This window comes from Knufia obscura, assembly GCF_036327395.1.
Source record: "Knufia obscura strain CCFEE 5817 isolate CBS 148926 chromosome Unknown scaffold_12, whole genome shotgun sequence".
In the NCBI taxonomy this organism is placed as follows: Eukaryota; Fungi; Ascomycota; class Eurotiomycetes; order Chaetothyriales; family Trichomeriaceae; genus Knufia; species Knufia obscura.
Genome location: NW_027042698.1, coordinates 766,212 through 788,534, shown reverse-complemented (window position 1 = coordinate 788,534; position 22,323 = coordinate 766,212). Strand labels below are relative to the sequence as shown.

Here is a 22,323-nt window from a genome sequence, read left to right as displayed (position 1 = left end):
CAATTGTCATTGAGGTAGTCGCTGACAACATGTTACCAAAGGTTCATTTCCTCATATCGACGATAGAGGTAACCTTGGCATATCAATCGTAACAATAATCATGGCAGCCTCCAAGGTTTCGATCGATGACACACGACTCGTGTCTGTCACGTGATCCTACAGTTTCTGCCAAGTCAGTCTAGCTGCTTTCATCACCGTCACTTGCTCAGACTTCAACCTCTTCTCGTCACCCTTCCTTCCAACATCAAGTCTGTGGTTCACCTTCGCGTCAGGACGTCTCCTGCACTTTTCAACGCGATTGCGCTCGCATCGCTACTCGCCTGCCTACAAATCTGCTCTGTTTCTTCTGGTCAAGGAAGCCTCTTTGATAACCCATTTGCTCTTCATCTCTCACGATAATGTATTCTGCCAGCGGCGCACCGCCATGGCAGTCCAACGGTGGCTATGGCCAGCCGAACGGTCATCCTGCTTACATCTCAGTCCCTACCCGAAACCCGTACGCTTCATCACTGCCGCCGCCGCCAACGTACATACCGCAACCGCTCAATCATCACCCGTCTGCACCTCCACCACCTGCGGCTGTTGCATCTCCTACACCATCGAACGAATCGAGGCCGAAGACAGCTTGGTCACCAGCAGTGCGCGAATATGTCAATAGGTGTTTTGCAGCTGAGTTTCAGATACCTGGGATCGAAAGATCCGAGATGGAAACGCGACTGCGGGAAGTTATTACGAATGCCGCTCAGAATAACATGTTAAATTTACACAATTGGGCGACCATGCCCCTTCCCCAACAAATGATCGCAGAAGATCGAAAAAGAGCCACTCTTGGCTTACAGTCTCTTCCTCCAAATTTTGTTCCTCCTCCGCCGCCACCAGTCCCATTGTCATTTATTCCTGGTTCTCGAACGCCCCAATCTATGAGCTCTGGGTCGGAAGTACTCAGAAAAAGAAAATCTTCCGAGCTGAGCGTAGATGTTGATAACGTTCAGCCCCCATGGAAGTCGAAAAAAGGTGGCTCGCTAGAGGACCGCATGTCTGCTCCTGACAAACGACAAAAGTTCGACACTGGTCCCATGTCAAGTAAGTCAAACATCAGCCTGGAGCAACGAAGACGGAGATTCGACAACGGTGGCTCTGGGTCGAGCTCTCCGCGAAAGACCGCTGTCACACCACCTCCAGCAGAGCCGCTTGGTCCAGTGGTTGGTTGCTCACAAAAGCTCGAGAAGAACTACTTTCGTCTCACGTCGGCTCCCAATCCTAATGATGTACGTCCATTGGAAGTCCTGCGGGATACACTGGAACTGCTGAAGAAGAAGTGGCGCAAAGACAACAACTACGGCTACATATGTGATCAATTCAAATCTCTCCGGCAGGATCTAACCGTGCAGCACATCAAGAACAGCTTCACCACCGATGTCTACGAGATCCATGCTCGTATAGCACTTGAGAAGGGTGACAAGGGTGAGTATAACCAGTGCCAGTCACAGCTTCGATCGTTGTACAAGCAGAACCTTGGAGGTCATCCTCACGAGTTCAAGGCGTACCGGATCCTCTATCACATCTATACTTGCAACAAAACTGATATGAACGATATGCTTTCCGAACTAACCCCCGCAGACAAACAATCAGAAGAGATCAAGCATGCTCTTGCTGTTAGATCGGCGCTAGCGCTTGGTAATTATCACCAATTCTTCAAGCTGTACAACGACCCGCCGAAAATGGGTGCATATCTCATGGATATGTTCATCGAACGTGAACGGATAGCAGCTCTCGCAGTCATCAGCAAATCGTGAGTCAATTGATCTTCTACCGTAAAACACATTGCTGACATATTACAGGTACAAGCCGGCGATCCGGTTGCGTTTCATAACCGAAGAACTTACCTTCGAATCCGAGGCAGAAGCAGCGCAATTCATCATGGACCATGGTGGACAAGAACTCCTCGAGGAGAAAGACGACTATGTGCAGATGAAAACCAACAACCGACTGTGGGAAGATGCGAAAACTGCCGCCTTCAAATCCGTCGACATCAAAGGACAAATCTAACCTATACTGCACGCATTTCTGAGATACCCATTGACTTTGCTTTTGCGTTTCACTTCTTCGATTTATTTCGGCTGGTGGACCGTTTGAGGGAGGCAAGAGATTCGGCATGGAATTGTTTGCGTTAGTGTTTTGGAATACTGCTGGCCTGGGTAGCGTGGGGTTTTCGCGATGCGGTGGTGATGGTCACCAGTGTTACATACTAGTGTGACGGTCCTAAAGTGACAACGATCACAACGCGTACTCAAGCATTCCAGATTTGTGCTGCCTCATGCTATGCTCGAAGACACTGTAGACGTGATGCGAGGGTGAAATATCAACAGGTTTCAATGCACCAAGGCGCGGCCTGCGGGTAATGAGGCTCAGCGTGTTGAATCTCAGGCTCGTGAGCTGCAAAATCTGTACAGTAGTGCCGCGATCGTCCCCATGTTGCCGGAACCAACCACCAACCAAGAGAGCCAGACACTGATCCCACAAACGGTTTGTGCCTGCGAAGGCCGATGCCTTCGCAACCCAACTTGTTCTTGACAGGTGATGATGAACTGTGAGACCGAAACGGGTCGCGGCATTGCAGGCACAGTTCAGCTCGTCAGGTACCAGGCTAAGCGAACCAATTATTGGTTGGCCTTCACCATCCACTGCAGACGCGCAAAGGAGAAGCTCGAACTAAGACGGACTCGAATGGCAACCACTCTTACATCTTCTACTCTCCGTATAGCCGCTCCGTGAACTATCGTGAACTCTTCCTCCTGCGCTGACAAAAAGCGGTTACGACTACCCCTTTGACCTGCATAATCTACACAACTTTGGTTCAGCAAGAATTGCCTTTCATCAGATCGTTCCTTGCCCCGCCTAGCCACGTTCACCCGTGCTATTGGCGCGTAACCTGCGCACCTTGTCCTAGCCAGCATCCCTGGTGGGGTCCCCCGGCTCATGCGACAAGGGCGGGAGAAAGTGCAAATATGAAGGTATGCGACAGACAGTCACCCTGTGCAAGCCAGTGACGATGCGGTCCTAACATAGGCTGACCACTCAGGCCATTCGACGCTCTCTCAAGAACGACAAATCCTCAGACCCACGAGCCTCTCATCAGTCACGACCCTCCCTCCACCAGAAGTCCGCTTCAGCCATAATCCCCCCGAAGAAAGTGATCAAAGCGCTCTACGACTACGAGCCAACGAACAAGAACGGAGAAGAACTAGCCTTTCACAAGGGCGACTTCTTCCATGTCATATCGCGCGAAGACGACACCGAATGGTATGAGGCTTGTAACCCGTTACTGCCAGCCGCAAAGGGACTGGTGCCTGTCGCCTTTTTCGAGGTCATAGGCAAGCAGCAAAGGCAGAGCGGCCAGTCGGTGTCGAGTATCCCAGGCCACGACTCGGGCTTCAGCGAGAAAGGCCTTTCTACCGCGACGACACTCCAGGACCACCTGTCATCAGCACCACCGAAGACGGCCAGTATGCATTCGCGCGCTCCCTCATCGGCGCGTGCCGGCGCAATGGTCTATGGTGTAGTCTTATACGACTTTAACGCTGAAAGAGCCGATGAACTTGACGCGAGGAAGGGAGAAGCAATAATAGTCGTTGCACAATCGAATCCAGAATGGTTCGTTGCAAAACCAATAGGCAGGCTCGGAGGTCCAGGCCTAATACCCGTGAGCTTCATAGAAATTAAAGATACCATGACGGGAAGTGCGGTCGCAGACCCGTTGGCCGCTGTCAAGGCTGCGGGTGTACCGAGGGTGGAAGAATGGAAAAGGACAGCAGCAGAATACAAGAATAGCAGCATAAGTCTAGGCCAGATAAATACACCTCAGATAGGTGGGGCACAGCAGGTAACCCAGGGCATGGAGAGGATAAGGTAGGAGTGCATGCTCAGAATTCCCTGCATATAGGTACTAACACATTTCAGCCTGCAAAGTCAACAGAGAGAACCGCAAGTACAACAGTCTCGTCCTTCACAACAATCTCAGCCACCGCAGCAAAAGCAGCAACAACTCCTAGCACCAATCCAAGCCTCAGTACCGAGGTATTGCTTCGACAACGACATGTACTGGTACATAATCGAAGCTCAAATGAGCGATGGCCGCTGGTGGGAGCTCTCCCGCTACTACGCCGACTTCTACGACTTCCAAATCGCGCTCCTCGAGAAATATCCCGAGGAAGCAGGAAATGTAAAGGGCAAGCCACGCAGTCTGCCCTTCATGCCCGGTCCAGTCGCGCATGTAACGGATGCTATCAGCAACGGAAGGCGGCAGAATCTAGACGAGTACATCAAGAAAATCGTCGCGCAGCCAGATCACATTCGAGAAGACATGCTTGTGCGGCAGCTTTTTGCGCCGAAGCCGGGTCAAGACTATGAAATTGACCCGAGTGCGTTGGAAGACGATTACAGGTTATCTGGGCATTCACTAGCGCAGACGCAGAGCAGGCACAGTAGCAGTGCGGCGAGCATGCAACAGAGTCTGCATAGCGCGTATGGAGGAATGCCGCCGCCGGGCTCAATGCGCAATGGCCCACCAGGAGGAGGACCACCACCACCAGGCCACCATCAACGGCCATCACAGGGCTATAATCCACAGCAACAGCCTCAACAGAATGGCGGTCCACCAATATCATCGCATCCCGCCCTCCACAGCCAAGCCTCAAATCTAACCACAAACTCAACAGGCACCACCTCCTCCGCAACGGCCCAAAACAAACCCGACGCAATGGCCTCCATCGCAAACGGCCCCGCCATGAAAGTCAAACTCGAATTCGAAAAAGAAATCATCGTGATCCGTGTTCAACTGGACGTGAAGTTTAAGGAACTGAAGCAGAAGGTTAAAGAGCGGCTGAGGATTTTGCCAGAGTTTGATATCGGGTTGAAGTATCGTGATGATGGGACGGGTGGGGTGGCGCCGTTGGAGAACGATGGTCAGTTGGCGGTTGCGAAGGAGCAGAGGAATTTTAGGATTGTGGTTGAGTATGCGTGAGTGATTGTGGTTTGAAGAGGGCAGCATGGCTGAGCTGACATTGAGTCGATATGTGGCATCCGTGTCGTGTAGAGTTGGGGCCGGCGAGCTGTATAGATGTGGTGGGGCGATTACAGTCAGTTGGGATGAGCAAGAGCCGTGACGAGCGAGTAATGCGTGACCTGAATCTGAGCGGAGGGACATACGTATATAGATTTAGCGAGCGCTAGCAATGGGCAACCTACGACGGACATGACAAGATGAAAAAGAAGGAAGGACAGCAATGATATGAGGTTGAGTGTGTCGTGATGTAATGGAGGTACAATGTTGATTTTTGTTGACGACGTTAGGCATGGCCAGGCAAGGCGCTTGGTGCTCATGGTGAAGGTAGGTAGCGTAGCGCCTGCTCCTCAAGCCCGAGGCCCGTTTGCAAATTAGATGGCCGCATTTATGCTTGTGCTTCTCCGGGCGCCATAGACCTAAAGTGCAGGCCCCAAATTATGCTTCAGGGTCAAATTAGGCACACCTAAAGTGCACAACTGGTTCCCCTTTCCACGGCGAAGCATCAAGCATAATTAAATGCAGCCATCCGATATTTTGCAAAGGGGCCTCGGCCTCTCAGGGCCTGTGGGTACAATTGCCTCGGCTGTGACTGCTGTTGTTGTTCTGTTTATCGATCCTGGTTCATATACATTTGATGTTTAGATCAACGGTGCAGGTGCGTTTTTGCGCAAGTTGTGCTTCAAGTGCGATTTAACCTTTGCTGTACCAGAATCACTCGATTGCGCGTATTTTGAGATATTGTGTGGCTGGTTCGTCGACAATAGCTTCCTTCCGAGCGACGGTCCATCTTCTCAGTGCACTTGCCTTCCAGGTCCTCTTCCTTTGTGCCATTGCAGTAAGGATATCAACAGCTGAAGGCCAATAGCACAGGCAAGATCCTGTTGCGTTCGAAGAGCGATGTTGTGTCATACCTTGGGTCAATGCGATCATCTTGCCAGGGCTATAGACTGTGCAGCGCGGCATGGCACAGCAGAAGAGCAGGCCGAGCTGCGCGATTTGCAGCGCTGGGTCACACCTAGGCTGATCAGCTATTGCCAGGTCGTGGCTTCCACCTAGGTATCCTCGAATGTCGTGTGCCTGCGCTGCCACGTCGAGCAATGACCGTACACAGGTCACATCGGCGTTTTGTGACATTCTGATTCAAAGTAGACAAATTCTTCTTCCTTCTGTAGTTGGTGCCCATCAGGGGAAGTGGTAGGTGGCCTGTCTGCTCCTTGTGCTCGAGCATGAATTCGAGCTGGGCAAACCTGGCGATGGCCGCCTCGTTCAGCTCAAACAGAAGCTCATCTTCTGGGGACTGTTTGACTTGATCATATCCTTGTTGCAATGCTTCCAGTGCCGTCCTTCCTTCGAACCGACTGCGAAAATTGGCACCAGCTTTCTCCACGAGGTAAAGTTTTTCGATAGCATTGGCAAGGTCATCATCTGGTAAGCACGTGTCAGTTTCAATCAGAAAGGTATGGTTGACCATGTGCTCCGTGATGAGATAGTGGACAATATTGTATCCTTGCGAAGACTGGCTGTGTATGTCGGCTCCAAAGTCAAGAAGGACCCTCAGCTGTTTTTCGAATGTGCAATCTGCCTCCGAGGTAATGGATGCCTCGCAAGCCCATATGAATAATGGCAGCTCTGCTGCCAACAAATGTCTGACAGGGTCCCAACATGGCACCCGCACGCGTTCTTGTCGAGGTGACCTACCCTCACGTAAGTGCAGATTTAAATATCCAGGTACGTCTTTGTAGCCTAGGTGCAGGAAAACTGCGAGGTCGAAACTAGAAACGGTGTGGTTCAGAGTTAACACCATGTCCACGTTGTGGCGTAAAGCGCCTGACTTATCCTGCTTGTTTCGAGTATTTTTGTATGGATCCACAACACGAGTGAATGATAAATGCGGCATGAGCATCATAGTAGCCACTAGCCCACCCCGTTGCTGGTCGTTGAGTAAAGCAAGCCTGAGGTGGTTGGTCTCAAGATATCGATATCCTCTGTGCATTGCCGCGATGAACAAATCGAAATGATCCGAGTCGACAATATCTTGAGTTGGTGCAATTTCTGCAGTTGAATAATGTTGCCATAGTGCGAGACGCACACCAACCCATCTAGAACGCATGGCCGTTTCCAGCTCCGGTGGCTTAACAGTAGGATTAACATCCATGTCTTCATCTGCATGGAGTACAATGAATTTAATACTGTGCCAAAGCAATCTGGTCCAGGACAGCAGGCCGCTGCCAGGCAGACGGCGCTGCAGGATGATGTCAAATGCGTTGTATTGAACATGCTCCCCAGATCCCTGCAGCATGTTCTGCTCCTTGTTGACGGCGAACCACGACTGCAGCACACGCCTAGGCGTTGCTTCGACCTTTTTGTCGCCAGCCAATAGTGCTTCGCAGCATAGCCGTCCCCAAAGGCAATTAGGAAACATCAGCTGGAACGGTGACGGTAACGATTCTCCAGGCCAAGAGCTCTCGGCCGCAAACGCTCGAACTGTCTGGTGGATCAGCCTGACGGTGCGGGTACCGAGGGATGAACCTTCGGCATCGGATGCACCTGGTGACACCTCGATCAGGCCGCCTGTGGTAGAATGTAGCCTTCTCTCAAATCCATCCAGACCGATCAGCTCGTTAGGAAGAGGGTTGATGAGCAACTCCTGCGCCAAAAACTGGAATGCACCATGCAACAGACCCACAGTGATGGGATAACGTGCGTCGTCGACCAAGGTGAAGAGAATTGCAGCCTCCGCTCGTCTCTGAGCAGGCAGTCGATCTAATATGCGCTTGTAAAGGTCTTGCAGTTCTGTAGGAAGAAGATTCAGCCTCTCTTTGACCTCAGTAGCAGTAGCTCCATCGGCGCACGCCTGTAGTACGTCTTCAATGGCTAGATATACCCACAAGAAGACCCCTTGAGCTCGCTCGTGTATAACACCTTGTATGTCTTGCAGTTGCAAGGCGTCCAGTAATGGCCGGAATCGTTTGATCGACAAGTTGAGATATTGCTGTATGCCTGGCGAGTTGTAGACTGACATCTGTAGGTTGGGATAGCTCTCAAGGACGTATCGAATCATTGCTTCGGGGCGACTAGCCAAGCACAATTTGAGGTTACTGTGTTCTTGAAATCCTGTCAAAACTTCGAGCAATGACGTCTTTTTACCAGCGAATTCGTCCAAGCCGTCGATGAGGACGATGAACCTCCTATCTATCAGAGTAATAGCTTGGTCGAATCTCTGACGCCACGACACAGTGTCTTTCTCGAAGGCCCAATCTATCGTAAGCAGACCCATCCTCGCAGCGATGTCCCGCCTATCCTTCAAAATTTCAACAAGGAAAGACCGCAAAAGGCCTTCGACACTGTTTGCGACCTTGTCACCAAATTGGAAGTCGAAGAAAAAGCTGAGGACGCGCCATGGCTTAACACCTTTTGGCAGCTTCTCTTCAAGGCGCCCAGGCTTTGCAAGGTATTTCATCAGGGTTGATTTGCCCGAGCCAGGCTTTCCAGAAATCCAAAACAGATTTTCCTCGGGCGCCTCCAGCCACTGTCCAAACTTAGTTGACCATATCCATTCACATGTAGCATCTTTCGCTTCGTGGATCTCGACTCGCCTATCGTTCATCGACTCATAATAGAGCGCTTTGAGATGAACTATTCCACGGTCAGTGTCGCATCAATAACCAGGGGTCCGGCATACAATCCTGTTTACCGGCAAATCCAGCCTGAGAGTAGTTATAGTTGTGGATGTTGACATCGCCCTGGTGTACTCGGCTCCTGCCTGAAATTCGAGCTTCTCCATACTGCCTACCATATTGTGCATTGCTTGCTTGTGTCGGGTATACCGTTTGTTGTAATGCAGACATCTAAGGTAGGCATGCGCACCTGCTCAGGCCGATATGGTAGACCCATATCGTGACAAGATGCAACATTACTGCTATCATATTTGTCGTGCTGTTAGTTGAACCGTGTGACCTTCCTGTCGGCGGCATAATCTTCTCATCCATTGGACGATTGATTATGCAGCCTAGAGCAATGAAACGTGCCTCGTGCAAGGATACTCTACTAATTCGAGCTGGGCGGCATTGTACTGCCACATTGTCTTATGCCTTGCTGTGCGTTCGCGAGCTTACCTGGCGTCCTTGCAATCGAGTTCGTACACTGTTGTCATTCTGGGTGACCGATATGGATGTAGATAGAAAACAATGCTGGAGGAGCTCAAAATTAATAGCATCGAATAAAGTCTAACTGGCAGTGGCCGCCTTCAGAAGGTTCGGGCCGATGGCACCCGAATCCGTTCTAAAGCTCGGCGGTCATACCTGACAAAGCGCCTAAGTTAATAACCCGGCAAGCCTGTTCCCTAAATAATTGGCCGAGTTTGCAGACACCACCTTCCGACCCCTCTCCTTCCACATACATTGATCTAGATAGTGCGAAACGTTCATAGTAGATACTTTAGATGTAGGCGAATATTTGATCTTAACTATGATCTTATGTCGACCACTGTGTAAGGGAGTATAGTGCCGCTGAAAGAGGGCGATCTATAGGCGTGTGAGAGACTCGGCCAATTATTTAGGGAACAGGCTTGCCGGTCCCTCCTAGGCACGTTGGTCAGTTGCTCGCACTCTCGGGTCTCAGTTTCGTGTCTTAGAAGCTACGACAAGCAGGTAAGAGTCTCTTTGCCCTTGTTGCCACCTTTTCCGCTTGCCTAGCACAGCAAGACTAGCGCAAATGATGTCTAGGCACCGGAGTATATCTTTAAGTCGTCGACTTTAGCATTACGACAATGTCATAGAGCTCGCGAAGCAGATGGTTCTTAATCCTGGCCGAGGGAAACGACATGCAGGTGCGTCTGGTGTACTCAGCTGTGCTCAATGTACAGGAAGTAATGAACGGAACCGTAGTCCGCCAAATTCTCTGGCGACCCTAATGTCGTTATCCCAACTTCAGCCCTCCCATTGTCTAGCTTCCTTAGCTATCCTCGAACCTAGAACATCTTCTCAGCATCCTGTACCATCTTCAGTTTCTCCTCTTGAAACAGCCGCCTGATCTTCTCCTTCTCGCGCTCGAACCTCTGCCCAGCTCCCTCCCCAAACTCTTTCACCCTTTCGTCAATATCCTTCGCCTCTTCCACAATCGTATTCTGTTCTCTCGCCAGAGCTTCAACGAAGCCACCTGCCTTCTCTCTCTCCGTCACAACCTGGTGCATGATTCGAATCGTTGCCTCTTATAACAATACGTTTTGTCAGAACATGAGTACACTAGTACATCCACGCGGTCAGGTAGAAGACAACAACAACAGCCAAGAAGTACTCACACATTGTCCAACTACCATCTCCTTCCTCACAGCATGAAACGCCACAACCTCACTCTCAGTATCTCCATTCCCCTTTATCTCATTGCGCAACACTCGGAAGACCTGCAGATTGACGAATGTCTCGCCGACGTCCATGGCACAAGTCATGTCTTCAGTCACGGATGCTCGGGATTGTCCCAGCTCTTGATCGTGTTCAACCCAACGAAGAGCTGCATCATGCTGAGGTATTGGGGGTGGATCAAGTCTGTCCCGGCTTGGGTCTCATTGGTTGGTGGTGGCATGTCGCCGATAGCTGTCACTTAGTGTTGTGGAGGTGAATAAGTAATGGTTTCCTGGCTGGTCTGATACTTGTACTCTTGGTGAAGGCAAGTTAGTATGTTTGCATGGACAAATAGCAGATTTAAATGCATTGTGATTGCCTGTGGCTGTAAGCCGGAAGTCTTTGCGCGATTGCCGGCATTGCCATCGCCTCAACAACGAGCAGAGACACCCACAGCTTTTGTCCTTATCAATAGGCTCGTCATCAGCGACTATGAAGCATTCGACGCGTGGGACAAGAGTGAGCAGAGACTTGTGGTAGGTTAAGCATTCTCTCCATACAATTTGAGGGCAAGGGGCCTGTACATTGAAGTAGCGTGCATGCTGCAGCAAGCCAACCATTTGGGAGATAGATAAATGGTATCCGTCGTCTGGCAGTCTGTTTGATATTCTAATGTTCGAAGTTCACAGGATTCAAGCTACCAGTCTGTTCGCTAGCATCAACGAGTACTCAAGCACACAAATATGTGGCCCACATCGACAGTCTTGACCTCATTGCCGTTCATTGTTCCCACTCGGTCGCGAAAAGACCCACAGGCTCGTCACAGTCGGTCATCGGTGTTGACTCAACACTCTCCCACTCATCATTGTCCCAGGCCCAATCAGCGTCGTCAGCCTCTGCATCGACGGCGTCCACTTGCTCACCGTCGCTGCCAGCTTCTACTCCAGCAGCCTCGATCGGGGCATGGTAGTCAAACCATACCTCGTTGACCTTGTCCTCTGCTTCAGAAGCATCGATCTTGGCCAGTATGTCCTCATTCCTGACAGCAGTCACAGCAAAATGGTCGTCGCGCCCTTGTTCCTTTTCTGAATGCAGGAGACATTCAGAGTCGAGCTCATCGAACAGCCAGTCAACCATCTTCCCAATAGGCTTGGCACCTTCTGGGAACTCATCGTCAGCTGCTGTGTTTGTATCACACGTGAGCTGAGCTCCTCTGTTCAAGGCTTCAGAAGCAACAACAGCGATGGGAGCGCCTGGTGATATGGTATCCCAGCCTTGAACCTTGGCTTCGGCGGACATGCTATCGACCAGGGTGGGAAGGTCGAGCTTACGAGCAGTAGCGACGTCAAATTTCGAGTCAAATGAGTCCTGAGTAGAAGACCTCACCCGACTCTCTTGCAATGCTGGTTTGGAGGTTGGCATGGAAGTAGTCAAATTAGCATATTTGACACCCTGGGTTGAGCGTAGGATCATGCCCTGGTCTGAGTTTCCACTTGAGCTTGACCGTGAGAGAGGCTGGCCATTGTGGCCAGGTACAGCCAGCTTCGGAAACACGAGATTTTGGTCCCAACCCCACGATTGATTGATGTTGCTGTAGGCAGGACCACTCCAGGCCGGATTTGGCTGACAGACCACATGATAGACTCTCTTCGGAAAGATGTATGTGTTTGTCGTTGTCAGGATTGGTGGCAAATATGAGGCTTTTGAACGAAGTTCGTCACTGCTCGCAGCAACTGCGCTAATGTCCTGGAGACTGACTCCGCCGTCTTCAGACTGGTCGGCCGACAGAGCTTCACCCATTAATGGTAGCCTAGCTGCCACAAAGGTCGACGATGAAGGTTCTGCCGTTTGCTTCTCTTGACCGGCAGCACGGATCTCGGACATAAGGCGAGTATACTTCGAGTTGTACTTGTCAGGGCCTGCGTCAGGCTGCTTGTGTGTGAGCAACGGCTCGACCAGCGGCTCTGTTGACACTCCTTGACTCCTTCTGTGGTAAAGCAGAGGACTAGGGATGCGAATAGTGCCAATCTCTTTCTGCATAGCAGGAACATCCCAGTCGTATTGAAGGGGCACGTCGTTGGTAAGCTCAGCGGAAGGCATCTTGGCAGCAGCCTGCTTTGGTTGTGTCAGGTCTTGGGCCGATTGATCGTATGACTTGGTGACAATGCTTTCTCTTTGCAATGATGAAGCCTATTCATCCTGTCTGAATCTCTTATGGGTAACTGCTTCTGGAGGTGGCGTTGGCAGACTACCATAGCCTATGCCGTAGACATCGTGGCCGCTGTAGGAGGGGCGCTGGGTTGAACCCACTGGAGGTGACAGTGGCACCGACAGAGTTGGTGATGGTATGTGGACGTCCAGCAACGAGAAAGGGTTTGGGGCTTGAGTGGTCAGTGGATGTTGCTATTATGGCAGTGGTTCCGATACTCACTACTCTCAAAGTCGGTTTTCAGCTCCGGCTCAAACTTATGAGTCTGTGGGAGGGAGAATGCCGCTACAGCATTGTGCTCAGCTGCATGTGCTGTGCTATGCCAGTCCCGGTGCTCGTTGCTTGGTAAATTGCTCTTTACCGGACCGAGACAGTTGCCATCCCGTGATTGACGAGCTCTTCTTCGTTGCTTCTGCAGCTTGCGTCGTGTGCGTCGGCTGGAAGGAGTTGATGCTAGGAACGCAGGTGGTGCCATAGGGTATATTGAGAAGGTAGGAACACGATACTGATGTGAATATCAATACAGGATGGCCAAGTGCGGAGAAGGGTTGCAAGGAAAGTTGAGATGATCAGAAGAAAGAAAGTACAAATGAACATGCTATGATGAGGAACATTTTCATGGTCTTTTACCTCGAGGCAGGCGCTACTGCGTCGGATCCGCCAATCTGATAGTTGTGCCTTCCACCTGAGCATCCCTTCGAAATTTGGCAAGTGTGACCATGCATGGGTCTTCGAAAGCGACGACCTTCAATCGTCCGTACCTTCCGAGGCAAGTTTGTATAAGCGTGGTTCCTGCTGGCATCGTTTTCACAAGCACTAAAATCTGCATATCTGTGGCATCAGCATTGGAGTCAGCGTTCTTTCGCGAGGCATGTCGTCAAACCTGCGAGCGAAGTCCCGGGCCGAACAACAAGTCGACTGATTAGAGAGACCTCGACTGTCAGGAGCACAGCAGTGTTCCGCAAATGGCATTCGTTGCGGAGTAGGTGCCTCAGGATTGTGAACGTTCAAGCCTCTTCCGTATCTTGAGATACCTCATATATGCTCATCGCCGCATCTAGTGCACGCCAGTATGATATATATACAGCAGGCACGTAGTCTTGCCGGCCTGTAATTGTTTCGCAACAAAAGCTAGAAAGTCGAAGAGCATCAGCAACGAGATGAGAGGCCACGTGACATCGAGAGCGGCATGGCTAATTGGCTCTAAATTTAGCCTCGATCCAGCAGTCGAGACAGCCGCCAGTGTTTTATCTTCCTTTTGTTTTCCTTGCGCCTGAACCAACCATTCCTTTGTCCTCTTCAAAGTGTTAGAAACTGGACTTCACCTGCGCAGCTTGCCGTCTAGATACTCGAACGCACAATTTGAGCAGACACTGTCTGGCGCTAGGGGCCTCAAATTGACGCCCATGTCGTCAATTATCGACATGTAGGACAAAACGTTTCATCCTTCGAAGCTTCAGCCGCGATGCTCTCTGATGCTCGAAGATATCAATGAAGCTACATCCTGCTTCTTCCTTCTAGGATTCTGCTTCAAGACACAGGTCCTTGGAGGCAATACATCTAAAATCACTACCGTTTCTCTAATACTCCCTGTTACTGTCATCTTCCAGAAACTACGTTAACCAACCTAGGAGGAGCTGGCTCTTTCATACTATTCATTGTTGTCATTGATACTTATAGCGCAGTCATTTGGCACCCTCCGCACAAAGCCCCTCGAGACCTTAGCTGCAGCATATAACGTCCCCAGCGAATTAGATGTTCTTCAACCGACAAAGCCTGGCGCGAAGACCATCACTCTCTACCATCGATTCTGTTGACAGCAAACGAACACTGTCACCTGCTCTGTGCGAAGAAGAACGCAAGGACATCTACATCTCTTCTGAACGCCGCCCGTCAGCTTTTCCACGCCCTTACGTTCCATCACCAGCTACAGTCAACCAAGTTTGGATTCCGCCCACCATGGAGCAAAGTTTTCCTCAGCCGCCTCGACCAGTAATGGCTAGGGTGCCTTCCACAGAGACGAAGTACATGCAAATGCTACTGCACATTGACCGCATACCCCGGATCTACAATTTTCTGAGTGGCTTATTTACATGGATTCTGCTGGCCAGTTTTCTTATCATACCTGGTACTTTCACGAGCTTCAAGAATAGCGACATGTTCAAGGATATCCAGGACAACGAAGATAAGAGCAATGCCGTCGCGAAGGCCATCGTTGATTCCGCGGCGAATGTAGGACTATTGTGGTTGAGTGGCGCCTTTTGTATCATTGGTGGTACAGGATGTCTCTTCTTGTGGTTCAGATGGAGGAAGAACTATGTCTGGATTGTCAACAAAGTGTTTCTGTGAGTATGAGAGGGCATATTGAGCGAGTGAAATTGCTAACGAGTTGTGTAGACCTGCCACACTCAACTCAGTCGCTGGTCTATTGACTACGATCGTCAACGTCTACACGGCGCAGAAAGGAGTCTGGTCATTGAGTGCCAAGATTGCTGCGATTGTCACAGGCTGCTTGATTGCGGTTGCGGGTAGTTTGTTCGCAGCCTACAACTTTTGGATACTGGAGAAGGTACGGGATGAACATGAGGCTTCGTACTATCCGGAGGAGAAGCGGAGTGGTCTGTGAGCATGGATGCACAGCGACGTGACGATGGCAAGTTGGAGAGATGCTACTACCATACAAACGTCCGAATACCTGAATGACATTTCCACACTTGGATAACGAATCTATGTTGCCTTAATTTGCTGCTTTCGTTATGGATCAGTAGACGTCCCTAGAACTGGACGCGCTAGTGCAGTGAAGTGGGAGGGTAGAAGAAGTCGATTACAGTACCAGGATCGGCACTCACTCAGTGTAATCAATTGGACATCGTCTGTCCCAAGGGCTTTGCATACTGAACGAAGCAGTTATTCATTCACCCATCGTAATGATATCTCCTCTACACCAGCTGCAGGTGAGTAAACATATTGTTTGCATAAAATCATCACACTTCACGGACACCTCACTACTTATATTTAGAAGCCAACAGAAGACAGAGCTATTCTTCCTGCACACATCTATCTCATCCAGCAGAAAAGTTACTTGGTACAGCATACATTCCTGACTACGACGTGATTAACAAGCTGTATCCAAATCAGTAAGAAGGTATTCTGTGAAGTACCTAGGTGTTATGCAGCCATCGGACTTCAACGGGCGCCATAGTAGACTCGGCAGGTGCCTATGGAGGTCCTATACGGCGATGTCCGGGCATCAAGACCGAAGCCGCGGCATACTCGCATCGGCGCTATAAGCGGCGAGGGCGGGTAGCATGACTTCGTGCGCCGTAACGACGTTCTCGGATTCAGTCAGTCTTCTGTAAGGTTGCGCTGACGGCACGCAGGATTCCAAAGCATAACAGGCTCTTGTAAAGTACCCGGACAGATCTCTCTGTGTCATTTTTGGCCATGGGACGGCGTCTTGAGGTTTCTATGCTGGAACGTGTCTCCTGCCACAGGACGTACGACTTGATAGACTTGGGGAACCACTGGTAGCTGGAAGAATCATACTCTCGTGACACCGGGCGATCGTTCGATGTGTTTTCGTCTCACAGTGAACAAAGACGCAAGGGCCTACAGTAGTGCTTTGTAAGTATCAGCCCTGCCGACATCTAAATCATAACACCTTCAGCGTGAGGAAGGAGTCTTTTACCAAGCAGATCTGGTATTCAGGCACAAATTTAATGTGCAAATGGCGATCTGAAGCCCCAGGTTCCATCATATGAACGCCTTCGTACAGGGCATCGTTGGCCACCCCAACGCCGATGCTAATAAGCAATACCTGTACAGTGTCTATATTCTATTCCCACGTAGATGCTTTCAGAACGCCGGCCATGCTTTCGTGCGCTCGTAGCATCATAAACCATCGAACCCATCAAGTCGTACTCCTCGCTTAACGCCATTTTCAATCAATTCCTAGTGTTGTCGTTCCACATCGCTGTCCTCATCGATTACTGTAACGTTGACTACCTCCCTTGGCACTATTGACCCTCTCCTGTCCCTAGAGATGCAACGTGCCAACGACCGAACATGAGCTTCATCGTCTCGGTCTCGTGGAACGGAGAAAAGCTGTAGAACACCGAACAGCGCAACCGCTCCAGCTCCCCAATACGCTAGACCTGTGAATTCTAGCTTTCGGCCCTTTGCGTACAACAAGCCTGCTATTGGTGGAGCGATCATCCTGCACCCAGCACCAACTGACGCCGCAAGCCCGTTGATCTTGCCAAGATACCGGGGCGCCGGACACGCTTGCTTCAGCATAATCAGGATGACCGGATAGTCGAGTATCGAGAGAAGCTGCCGCACAAACAGGCAGAAGTAGATGCCCGCAAACAGCAAGTTTGAAGGTAAAAGTACAAGGTAGGGTACAATGAAGAAAGCAACGGGATGGAGTATCGTGACCATCATGAAAGTGTGCCAAACTCCAAGGTAGTCGACCACGAATGGAAAGATTACGGCCTGAATGAACAGCGCAATGATGCCGTTCACACTCATGATCAGGCCCACAGTCTTCGTCTCCAGGCCGAGTCCGCCTTCGATGTGAAACAGAGATCCGGAGGCAGTGAGAATGTTCAGTTCCTCACCTCTTTTGTCCTGGAAAAAGATCGGGAGCAGATGGTCGTAGCACATGGAATGATCTGCGTAAGGGTTCACGATTAGTACAAACTCACGAAATTGTTGCGAGAGGTCCAGACGACTTACATGTGTAAATGCCCAGTGCAGTGACGATCATGGCGACTTTCCAAGTGAACCACTTATTCACTTCTTTCTCGGAAATGCTTGAGCGAGATGACCCGGTAGGCCCGACCGTCCACTCATCATGCATAGCAACATCAATCTGGTTCATGGTTCCGTAGCTACCACGTCGGAGGTCAACACCAAGATCGGTCGAATTGCCTGCAGCTATCATTGGGGTAGTCTCTTCAATATCGTGCTCAGCTGCCGGGTCAGCATCTTTGCATAGATCAGGATGCGTCTCTTCAAGGCATAACCATGACAAAACTATGCTGAATAGCATGATAGCAGCGCAGACAAGGTTTGGCAGGGCCCAGGGATATTTGTCGAAGAATCCACCTTTCGGAAAGACGGTGGGAAACCCTCTCACGGGATTTGCGAATGTTCCACCGACTGCTGGTCCAATGATGCAGCCTACGTTCCAAACGAAGGGCATAATCGCGTAGGCTCGAGGTTCGTGTTTCGGATTTTTGACGAGCTCCCCTACCATTGTCTGGATAACACCAATGTTTCCATTTAACAGACCCCCAACAGCTCTTCCAGCCAAGGCAAAGCCGAAACTCCTCGAGAAGCCAACCATTAGCAGACTAACCAGGGTGCCGCCGCAACCCATGAGCATCACTGGCTTTCTTCCGATTCGGTCCGACAGAGCACCCCAGAACATACCCACGGCGGCTTCGCAGAGAGAGAATGCGGAGATGAGAATGCCGGCGTAGAATGAGGCATCGTCAGGGTTACCGACATGGAAATCTTGTACCATGAGCCATGCGTAAGGGAAGATCGAGGTGAGGGCAATAGGTTCGGCGAGTCGACATATTGCTAGTATCCTATCAGCTTGTTGTCTATTGTCCGGAGTGGTCATGCTTACATAGAAGAAATAGTTGAAATGCGGGAAAGCTGTCTTCGGAGGCAGAACTTGAGGATCGTGTAAGTTTCATCTTCTTTTGACCTGTGCAAGTCCTTACGACAGTCCTCCACAGGCCAAATCTCGAGAGGGTGCTTTGCAGAGTATTGGTCAATCAACGAAGATGACAATGGTTTGCGAGCAACAACTTGAGTTTGGCCAAACACCAACTGTATGTGAGTAGGATTTCGACGATGATGTGCGAAACAGTGTGTTGCAGTGGCTTGTGAAATAGTCCTTGATATAGATGGCAGGACAGAAGAGTGTGTAGACGTTGTAGATAGAAATTCGTGGCGGTGGAAGAAGTCTCTCATCTGACGCTGTGCTGTAAAATCTGGGCATTCACGGCATCTGCAACTGCGACATCAAATGCACGCACCAGGCATGAGACGCCTTTCCAAAAATGTTCTAGTATCACTTCTCAAGCTTGGAAATGGTGCTTCGGGACTGAAAAGAAATCGCCGAAGCAGGATATCAATTGGTGGGAGAGAGAATAAATCAATCCGAGCACTCCTCTCGCGAAATCCACTTGCTCTTGCTCTCTGCGCTAAGTTGCCGCTATTACCCCGCCTAAAGAAGTGTCTCCCAGTTTCCACAACTCATCTGCTTTTCTGAACTCCAACATCTGCAAGGCACAAGCCTTCTAGACCGGACTGCTGTGCACCTGCAGTGACTGCTCACGCCGCCCAGACCCTGACGTTGCTTGAAGGCATTCGCCGCTGATACACAGTGATTCTGAAAATGCTGAGTAATGTGTCTGTGGCTTGCCGTGCTCAAAAGTAGGACGTCACGAGCATACAAGGACGTCTGAGGAGGAGGACGGGGATGGGGATGAAGAGCGAAAAGCCATCCTTGACCCCGGAACAGAAGACAGCCCACTTTCCGAGCTCCGGCGTCGGCAGACCTGCAGTTGTGACAATCAGGGCATTTGAAGCACCGTAGATCCTACTACATCACCAGCGACGTCAATCCTTTCTTCGCGTCTGTCAAATGCGGAGACCACCCTCCAGGCTGCCCTTCGACGAGGTTAGAGGGTGTCACCAAACCCTGACCGTACTCGCTTGTGTGACAGACCGGTTGTTCTCTTGTCAGCTGAAGCCTTCCAGCCCACGATAGTATCCTTACGCATCAGGCTCTCCTAAAATTCCGCCTCAGTCTTATCCTTCAACCCCACCTCAATATCACCCCTCAACAACCTCACCGCCATCATCGTTCTCTCTGGGCCCATAGTCGCCCTCTGCGCATCATACAGCATATTCAACGCCGCCAATGCCGTCACAAAAATATATACATCCCCACCTTTTACTTCCTTCCACCACCTATGCTTAACACCGACTTTCCACAAGGAGTCAATGCTGAGTCTAGTCGCGTACATCGCGTTTTCATGAGCCGTTGGGCTTCGATCGATAGTTGCCATACACCCACCAATTGCACCACCCAGGAAGAAGCGGGATTGCGGAATCACAGATTTCGGAAGGAAATTGTTGAAGAAGCAGATTGAGCCCCATGCGCCTGCGAACGAGCCAACCAAGACTGTTGTGACCTTGAGAATAGTCTGCATGAGTCGTGCTATGAATGCGATGGGCTGCTTGAGAGCGGCGCGGATCCGTAGGATCGAGAATGCACCGTAGTACAGCGTGAAGAACTTGGCGATAGACTTGAACGATAGTAGGATTTGGCGCAGGAAGGGAGTGAAGCACGATGTCTCTGAGGGGTGTAGTAGCGCGCATGATAGGTGCTGGATCGCAGGATGAGCTCTGGATGTAATTGGATTGATCACTGAGTTGATGCTGGGTGGTAGTGTGGTCAAGTCTTTCGGTCGTAGTATTGGTGAGACATGCGGAGGCCATCTCAGTCTCGCCATTTGTGCCAAGCTATCAACTGCCTCCCTTCTAGTCGGCCAGGTCACTGCTTTGGCAAGTCCTTCGGGTCTCGGTTGAAGGTACTCAGGTGTATTGTTCAGAATGAAGCTCCCGTACACTTCGGGAGCACAGTCTGGGTCAACCACGAGAGTGTGGAACATTTGTCCATGAGCCAGCGCAAACAGCATCCAGCTCCCAAACCACTTTGGCTTCTTCTTCAGATATCCCGCTGCTTCAGCGCCTTTCCACACCAACTCTCCTGCTCTGACGAGCACATAGATGACGATGGTAACGCGAAGCTGATCCTTGGGACATATACCCAGAGCAAGACCAGACAAACTGGCGCCAACAGCGGGCGTGAGCTTCCAGGTGAGCAGATCGTACATCCTCGGCCACCGTTCTCGAATCTTCCTGACGTTCTCGCTGAGTAAGTCTCGCCTTATCCCAGAGATCACCCTGTACAGGAACCGGTGCAGAGCCAACAGCATTGCAAGCGATAGCGCGAAGCGCTGTGGGCTAGCTATCAAGGACTTCCTGGGCTTGGCTCCAGCTGGCGACCTCCGAGCTGACAGCTGCGCCAGCAGTGCTTGGACTCCTTTCAAACTATAGTTCACTCCCAGATAGATTCGCGTTGCTGCTCGTATATCTGCTGCCCATTGTTTCTCTCGAAGTGGTTGTTTCTTGGCTTTCTCGACTGGTGACAGATGGACGAATCTTGGGTCGTCTGTAATACTGTCGTTGATTGCTGCGCGTAGTGCCTCATACTCCCGATGGCTCAGCAGAAGCTGTCTAGGCGTAAATTGCGACATCGCGGACAGTTGCCAGCAACGATTGAGTCGGCTTGTGGTTTCCTAAACGTCAGGCTGTCGCGCTCATATCCTCCTTCCTGAGAGCAATGCACTGTCCACGACGCGCACCTAGAACAGCATGCTCTGTATGCCGGAGGTGACTCCAGTGGACTTTGTGACGATCCAGTGAATTGAAGATGGCTACTCCGTGTTCAGAATTTGCGAATACCGCTGCTCACCCTGCCCCTGCTTATATTGATCCAAGCTAAACGATGCCGAGGCACGCCCGGATCTGGGGTAAACCGCGCCTGAAACGCTAGAGCACATGCCTATTCCACCGACGTTTACCCAGACCTTCAGTCTACGACTTCCATTATTTCCTACAATCCAACGGGAACAACCACTTACGGCCCACTTCAACACTCGATACACCGCGCACATCAAGGCGCTGGTCGCCAACAACACCACCATGCGCCCTCCCCTCTCAACCCTCCTCACCACCATCCTCACCATCACCCTGCTCCTCCTGCTGTCCACACCAACCCACGCCCTAAAACAACCAACCTCCTACTGCAAATGCATCTGCTTCCAAAACAGCACCATAATCCCCCTCAACAGTCCCCCTTCCACCTCCCCATCGACCACACCACACGCCCTCCTCCAACGCGCCGACAATCAAGAAAGCTCGAACCAACGCGACGCAAAGCACCACTCCCTAACCTGCAACGACTGCAACCGCGCCTTCTGTCTAGACTACAACCTACCCATCTGCAAGAACGCGAAGGAGGAGGATGTTTTTGCGCAGTGTTTTCGTATGTCGCACTCTCCTCTACCTTCCCCTTCTCAGCTCCGGCTGCGTATACTGCCCTGCTTTGCTTTCGCACGTAGACGTGGATGTGGTACTGACGAAGCGTGCAGAGCGAGACTCCCTGAAAGACCGCACGATCGTAACAGTATTTATTCTTGCGACTGCGTCACTGCTAGGCTGGGCACTGGTCAAGCCATTCATTGTGAAGAGTGGGGTGACGGATGTGGTGGGGCGGTATACACCCATATCGGCCGGTGCAAGTGCGATCGATGATGAACTGCCTGGCCCGAATGGAAGGGCGACTCAGGGATTCGGTGGTGGTGCGGACAGCGGAGGAAGAATAGGAAGAGGAGGCGCAGGTGGCAGAGGGAGTATATCAAGGCAGGGCGGATTGAATAGCTAACGAACACTACATGCATCGCAGATGAAGAGTCACGCAAAGAGGTTAGAAGCGCCGCATGTCTTCGTAAGAGTCTCAACCGTTGATTTTCGTGCCTTGGGTATCTAGGTTTGTATCGCTCATTGTGCTCGTTTCTTCATCTCGAAGGGCCTGCGATCGGCCTCACACCCAGCCTGCC

At 50.9% G+C, this 22,323-nt stretch overlaps 9 protein-coding genes across 9 annotated transcripts; 3 read left to right on the top strand and 6 right to left on the bottom strand.

Moving 5' to 3' along the window:
- Positions 1 to 398: 398 nt before the first annotated feature.
- Positions 399 to 5,023, top strand: BEM1 (bud emergence protein 1; the record flags this gene model as incomplete). Its single annotated transcript, XM_064877471.1, has 4 exons — positions 399 to 1,792; positions 1,842 to 2,025; positions 3,083 to 3,909; positions 3,961 to 5,023. 4 exons carry the CDS (start codon positions 399 to 401, stop codon positions 5,021 to 5,023), a joined length of 3,468 nt encoding a protein of 1,155 aa, XP_064726973.1.
- A 1,066-nt stretch (positions 5,024 to 6,089) lies between these two features.
- On the bottom strand, positions 6,090 to 8,913 carry PMZ80_009074 (uncharacterized protein; the record flags this gene model as incomplete). The annotated part of the gene is made up of 2 exons (XM_064877470.1): positions 6,090 to 8,701; positions 8,748 to 8,913. The coding sequence occupies 2 exons, from the start codon at positions 8,911 to 8,913 to the stop codon at positions 6,090 to 6,092; spliced, it is 2,778 nt and encodes a 925-aa protein (XP_064726972.1).
- A 1,121-nt stretch (positions 8,914 to 10,034) lies between these two features.
- PMZ80_009073 (uncharacterized protein) lies at positions 10,035 to 10,499 on the bottom strand (the record flags this gene model as incomplete). The annotated part of the gene is made up of 2 exons (XM_064877469.1): positions 10,035 to 10,271; positions 10,365 to 10,499. 2 exons carry the CDS (start codon positions 10,497 to 10,499, stop codon positions 10,035 to 10,037), a joined length of 372 nt encoding a protein of 123 aa, XP_064726971.1.
- A 685-nt stretch (positions 10,500 to 11,184) lies between these two features.
- On the bottom strand, positions 11,185 to 12,504 carry PMZ80_009072 (uncharacterized protein; the record flags this gene model as incomplete). The annotated part of the gene is made up of 1 exon (XM_064877468.1): positions 11,185 to 12,504. The coding sequence occupies one exon, from the start codon at positions 12,502 to 12,504 to the stop codon at positions 11,185 to 11,187; it is 1,320 nt and encodes a 439-aa protein (XP_064726970.1).
- Positions 12,505 to 12,594: 90 nt separating this feature from the next.
- PMZ80_009071 (uncharacterized protein) lies at positions 12,595 to 13,088 on the bottom strand (the record flags this gene model as incomplete). Its single annotated transcript, XM_064877467.1, has 2 exons — positions 12,595 to 12,785; positions 12,836 to 13,088. 2 exons carry the CDS (start codon positions 13,086 to 13,088, stop codon positions 12,595 to 12,597), a joined length of 444 nt encoding a protein of 147 aa, XP_064726969.1.
- Positions 13,089 to 14,368: 1,280 nt separating this feature from the next.
- On the top strand, positions 14,369 to 15,239 carry PMZ80_009070 (uncharacterized protein; the record flags this gene model as incomplete). The annotated part of the gene is made up of 2 exons (XM_064877466.1): positions 14,369 to 14,958; positions 15,011 to 15,239. 2 exons carry the CDS (start codon positions 14,369 to 14,371, stop codon positions 15,237 to 15,239), a joined length of 819 nt encoding a protein of 272 aa, XP_064726968.1.
- Positions 15,240 to 16,564: 1,325 nt separating this feature from the next.
- On the bottom strand, positions 16,565 to 18,321 carry PMZ80_009069 (uncharacterized protein; the record flags this gene model as incomplete). Its single annotated transcript, XM_064877465.1, has 3 exons — positions 16,565 to 17,286; positions 17,351 to 18,202; positions 18,252 to 18,321. The coding sequence occupies 3 exons, from the start codon at positions 18,319 to 18,321 to the stop codon at positions 16,565 to 16,567; spliced, it is 1,644 nt and encodes a 547-aa protein (XP_064726967.1).
- A 1,104-nt stretch (positions 18,322 to 19,425) lies between these two features.
- PMZ80_009068 (uncharacterized protein) lies at positions 19,426 to 20,958 on the bottom strand (the record flags this gene model as incomplete). Its single annotated transcript, XM_064877464.1, has 1 exon — positions 19,426 to 20,958. The coding sequence occupies one exon, from the start codon at positions 20,956 to 20,958 to the stop codon at positions 19,426 to 19,428; it is 1,533 nt and encodes a 510-aa protein (XP_064726966.1).
- Positions 20,959 to 21,262: 304 nt separating this feature from the next.
- PMZ80_009067 (uncharacterized protein) lies at positions 21,263 to 22,148 on the top strand (the record flags this gene model as incomplete). The annotated part of the gene is made up of 2 exons (XM_064877463.1): positions 21,263 to 21,749; positions 21,826 to 22,148. The coding sequence occupies 2 exons, from the start codon at positions 21,263 to 21,265 to the stop codon at positions 22,146 to 22,148; spliced, it is 810 nt and encodes a 269-aa protein (XP_064726965.1).
- Between the last annotated feature and the right edge of the window lie 175 nt (positions 22,149 to 22,323).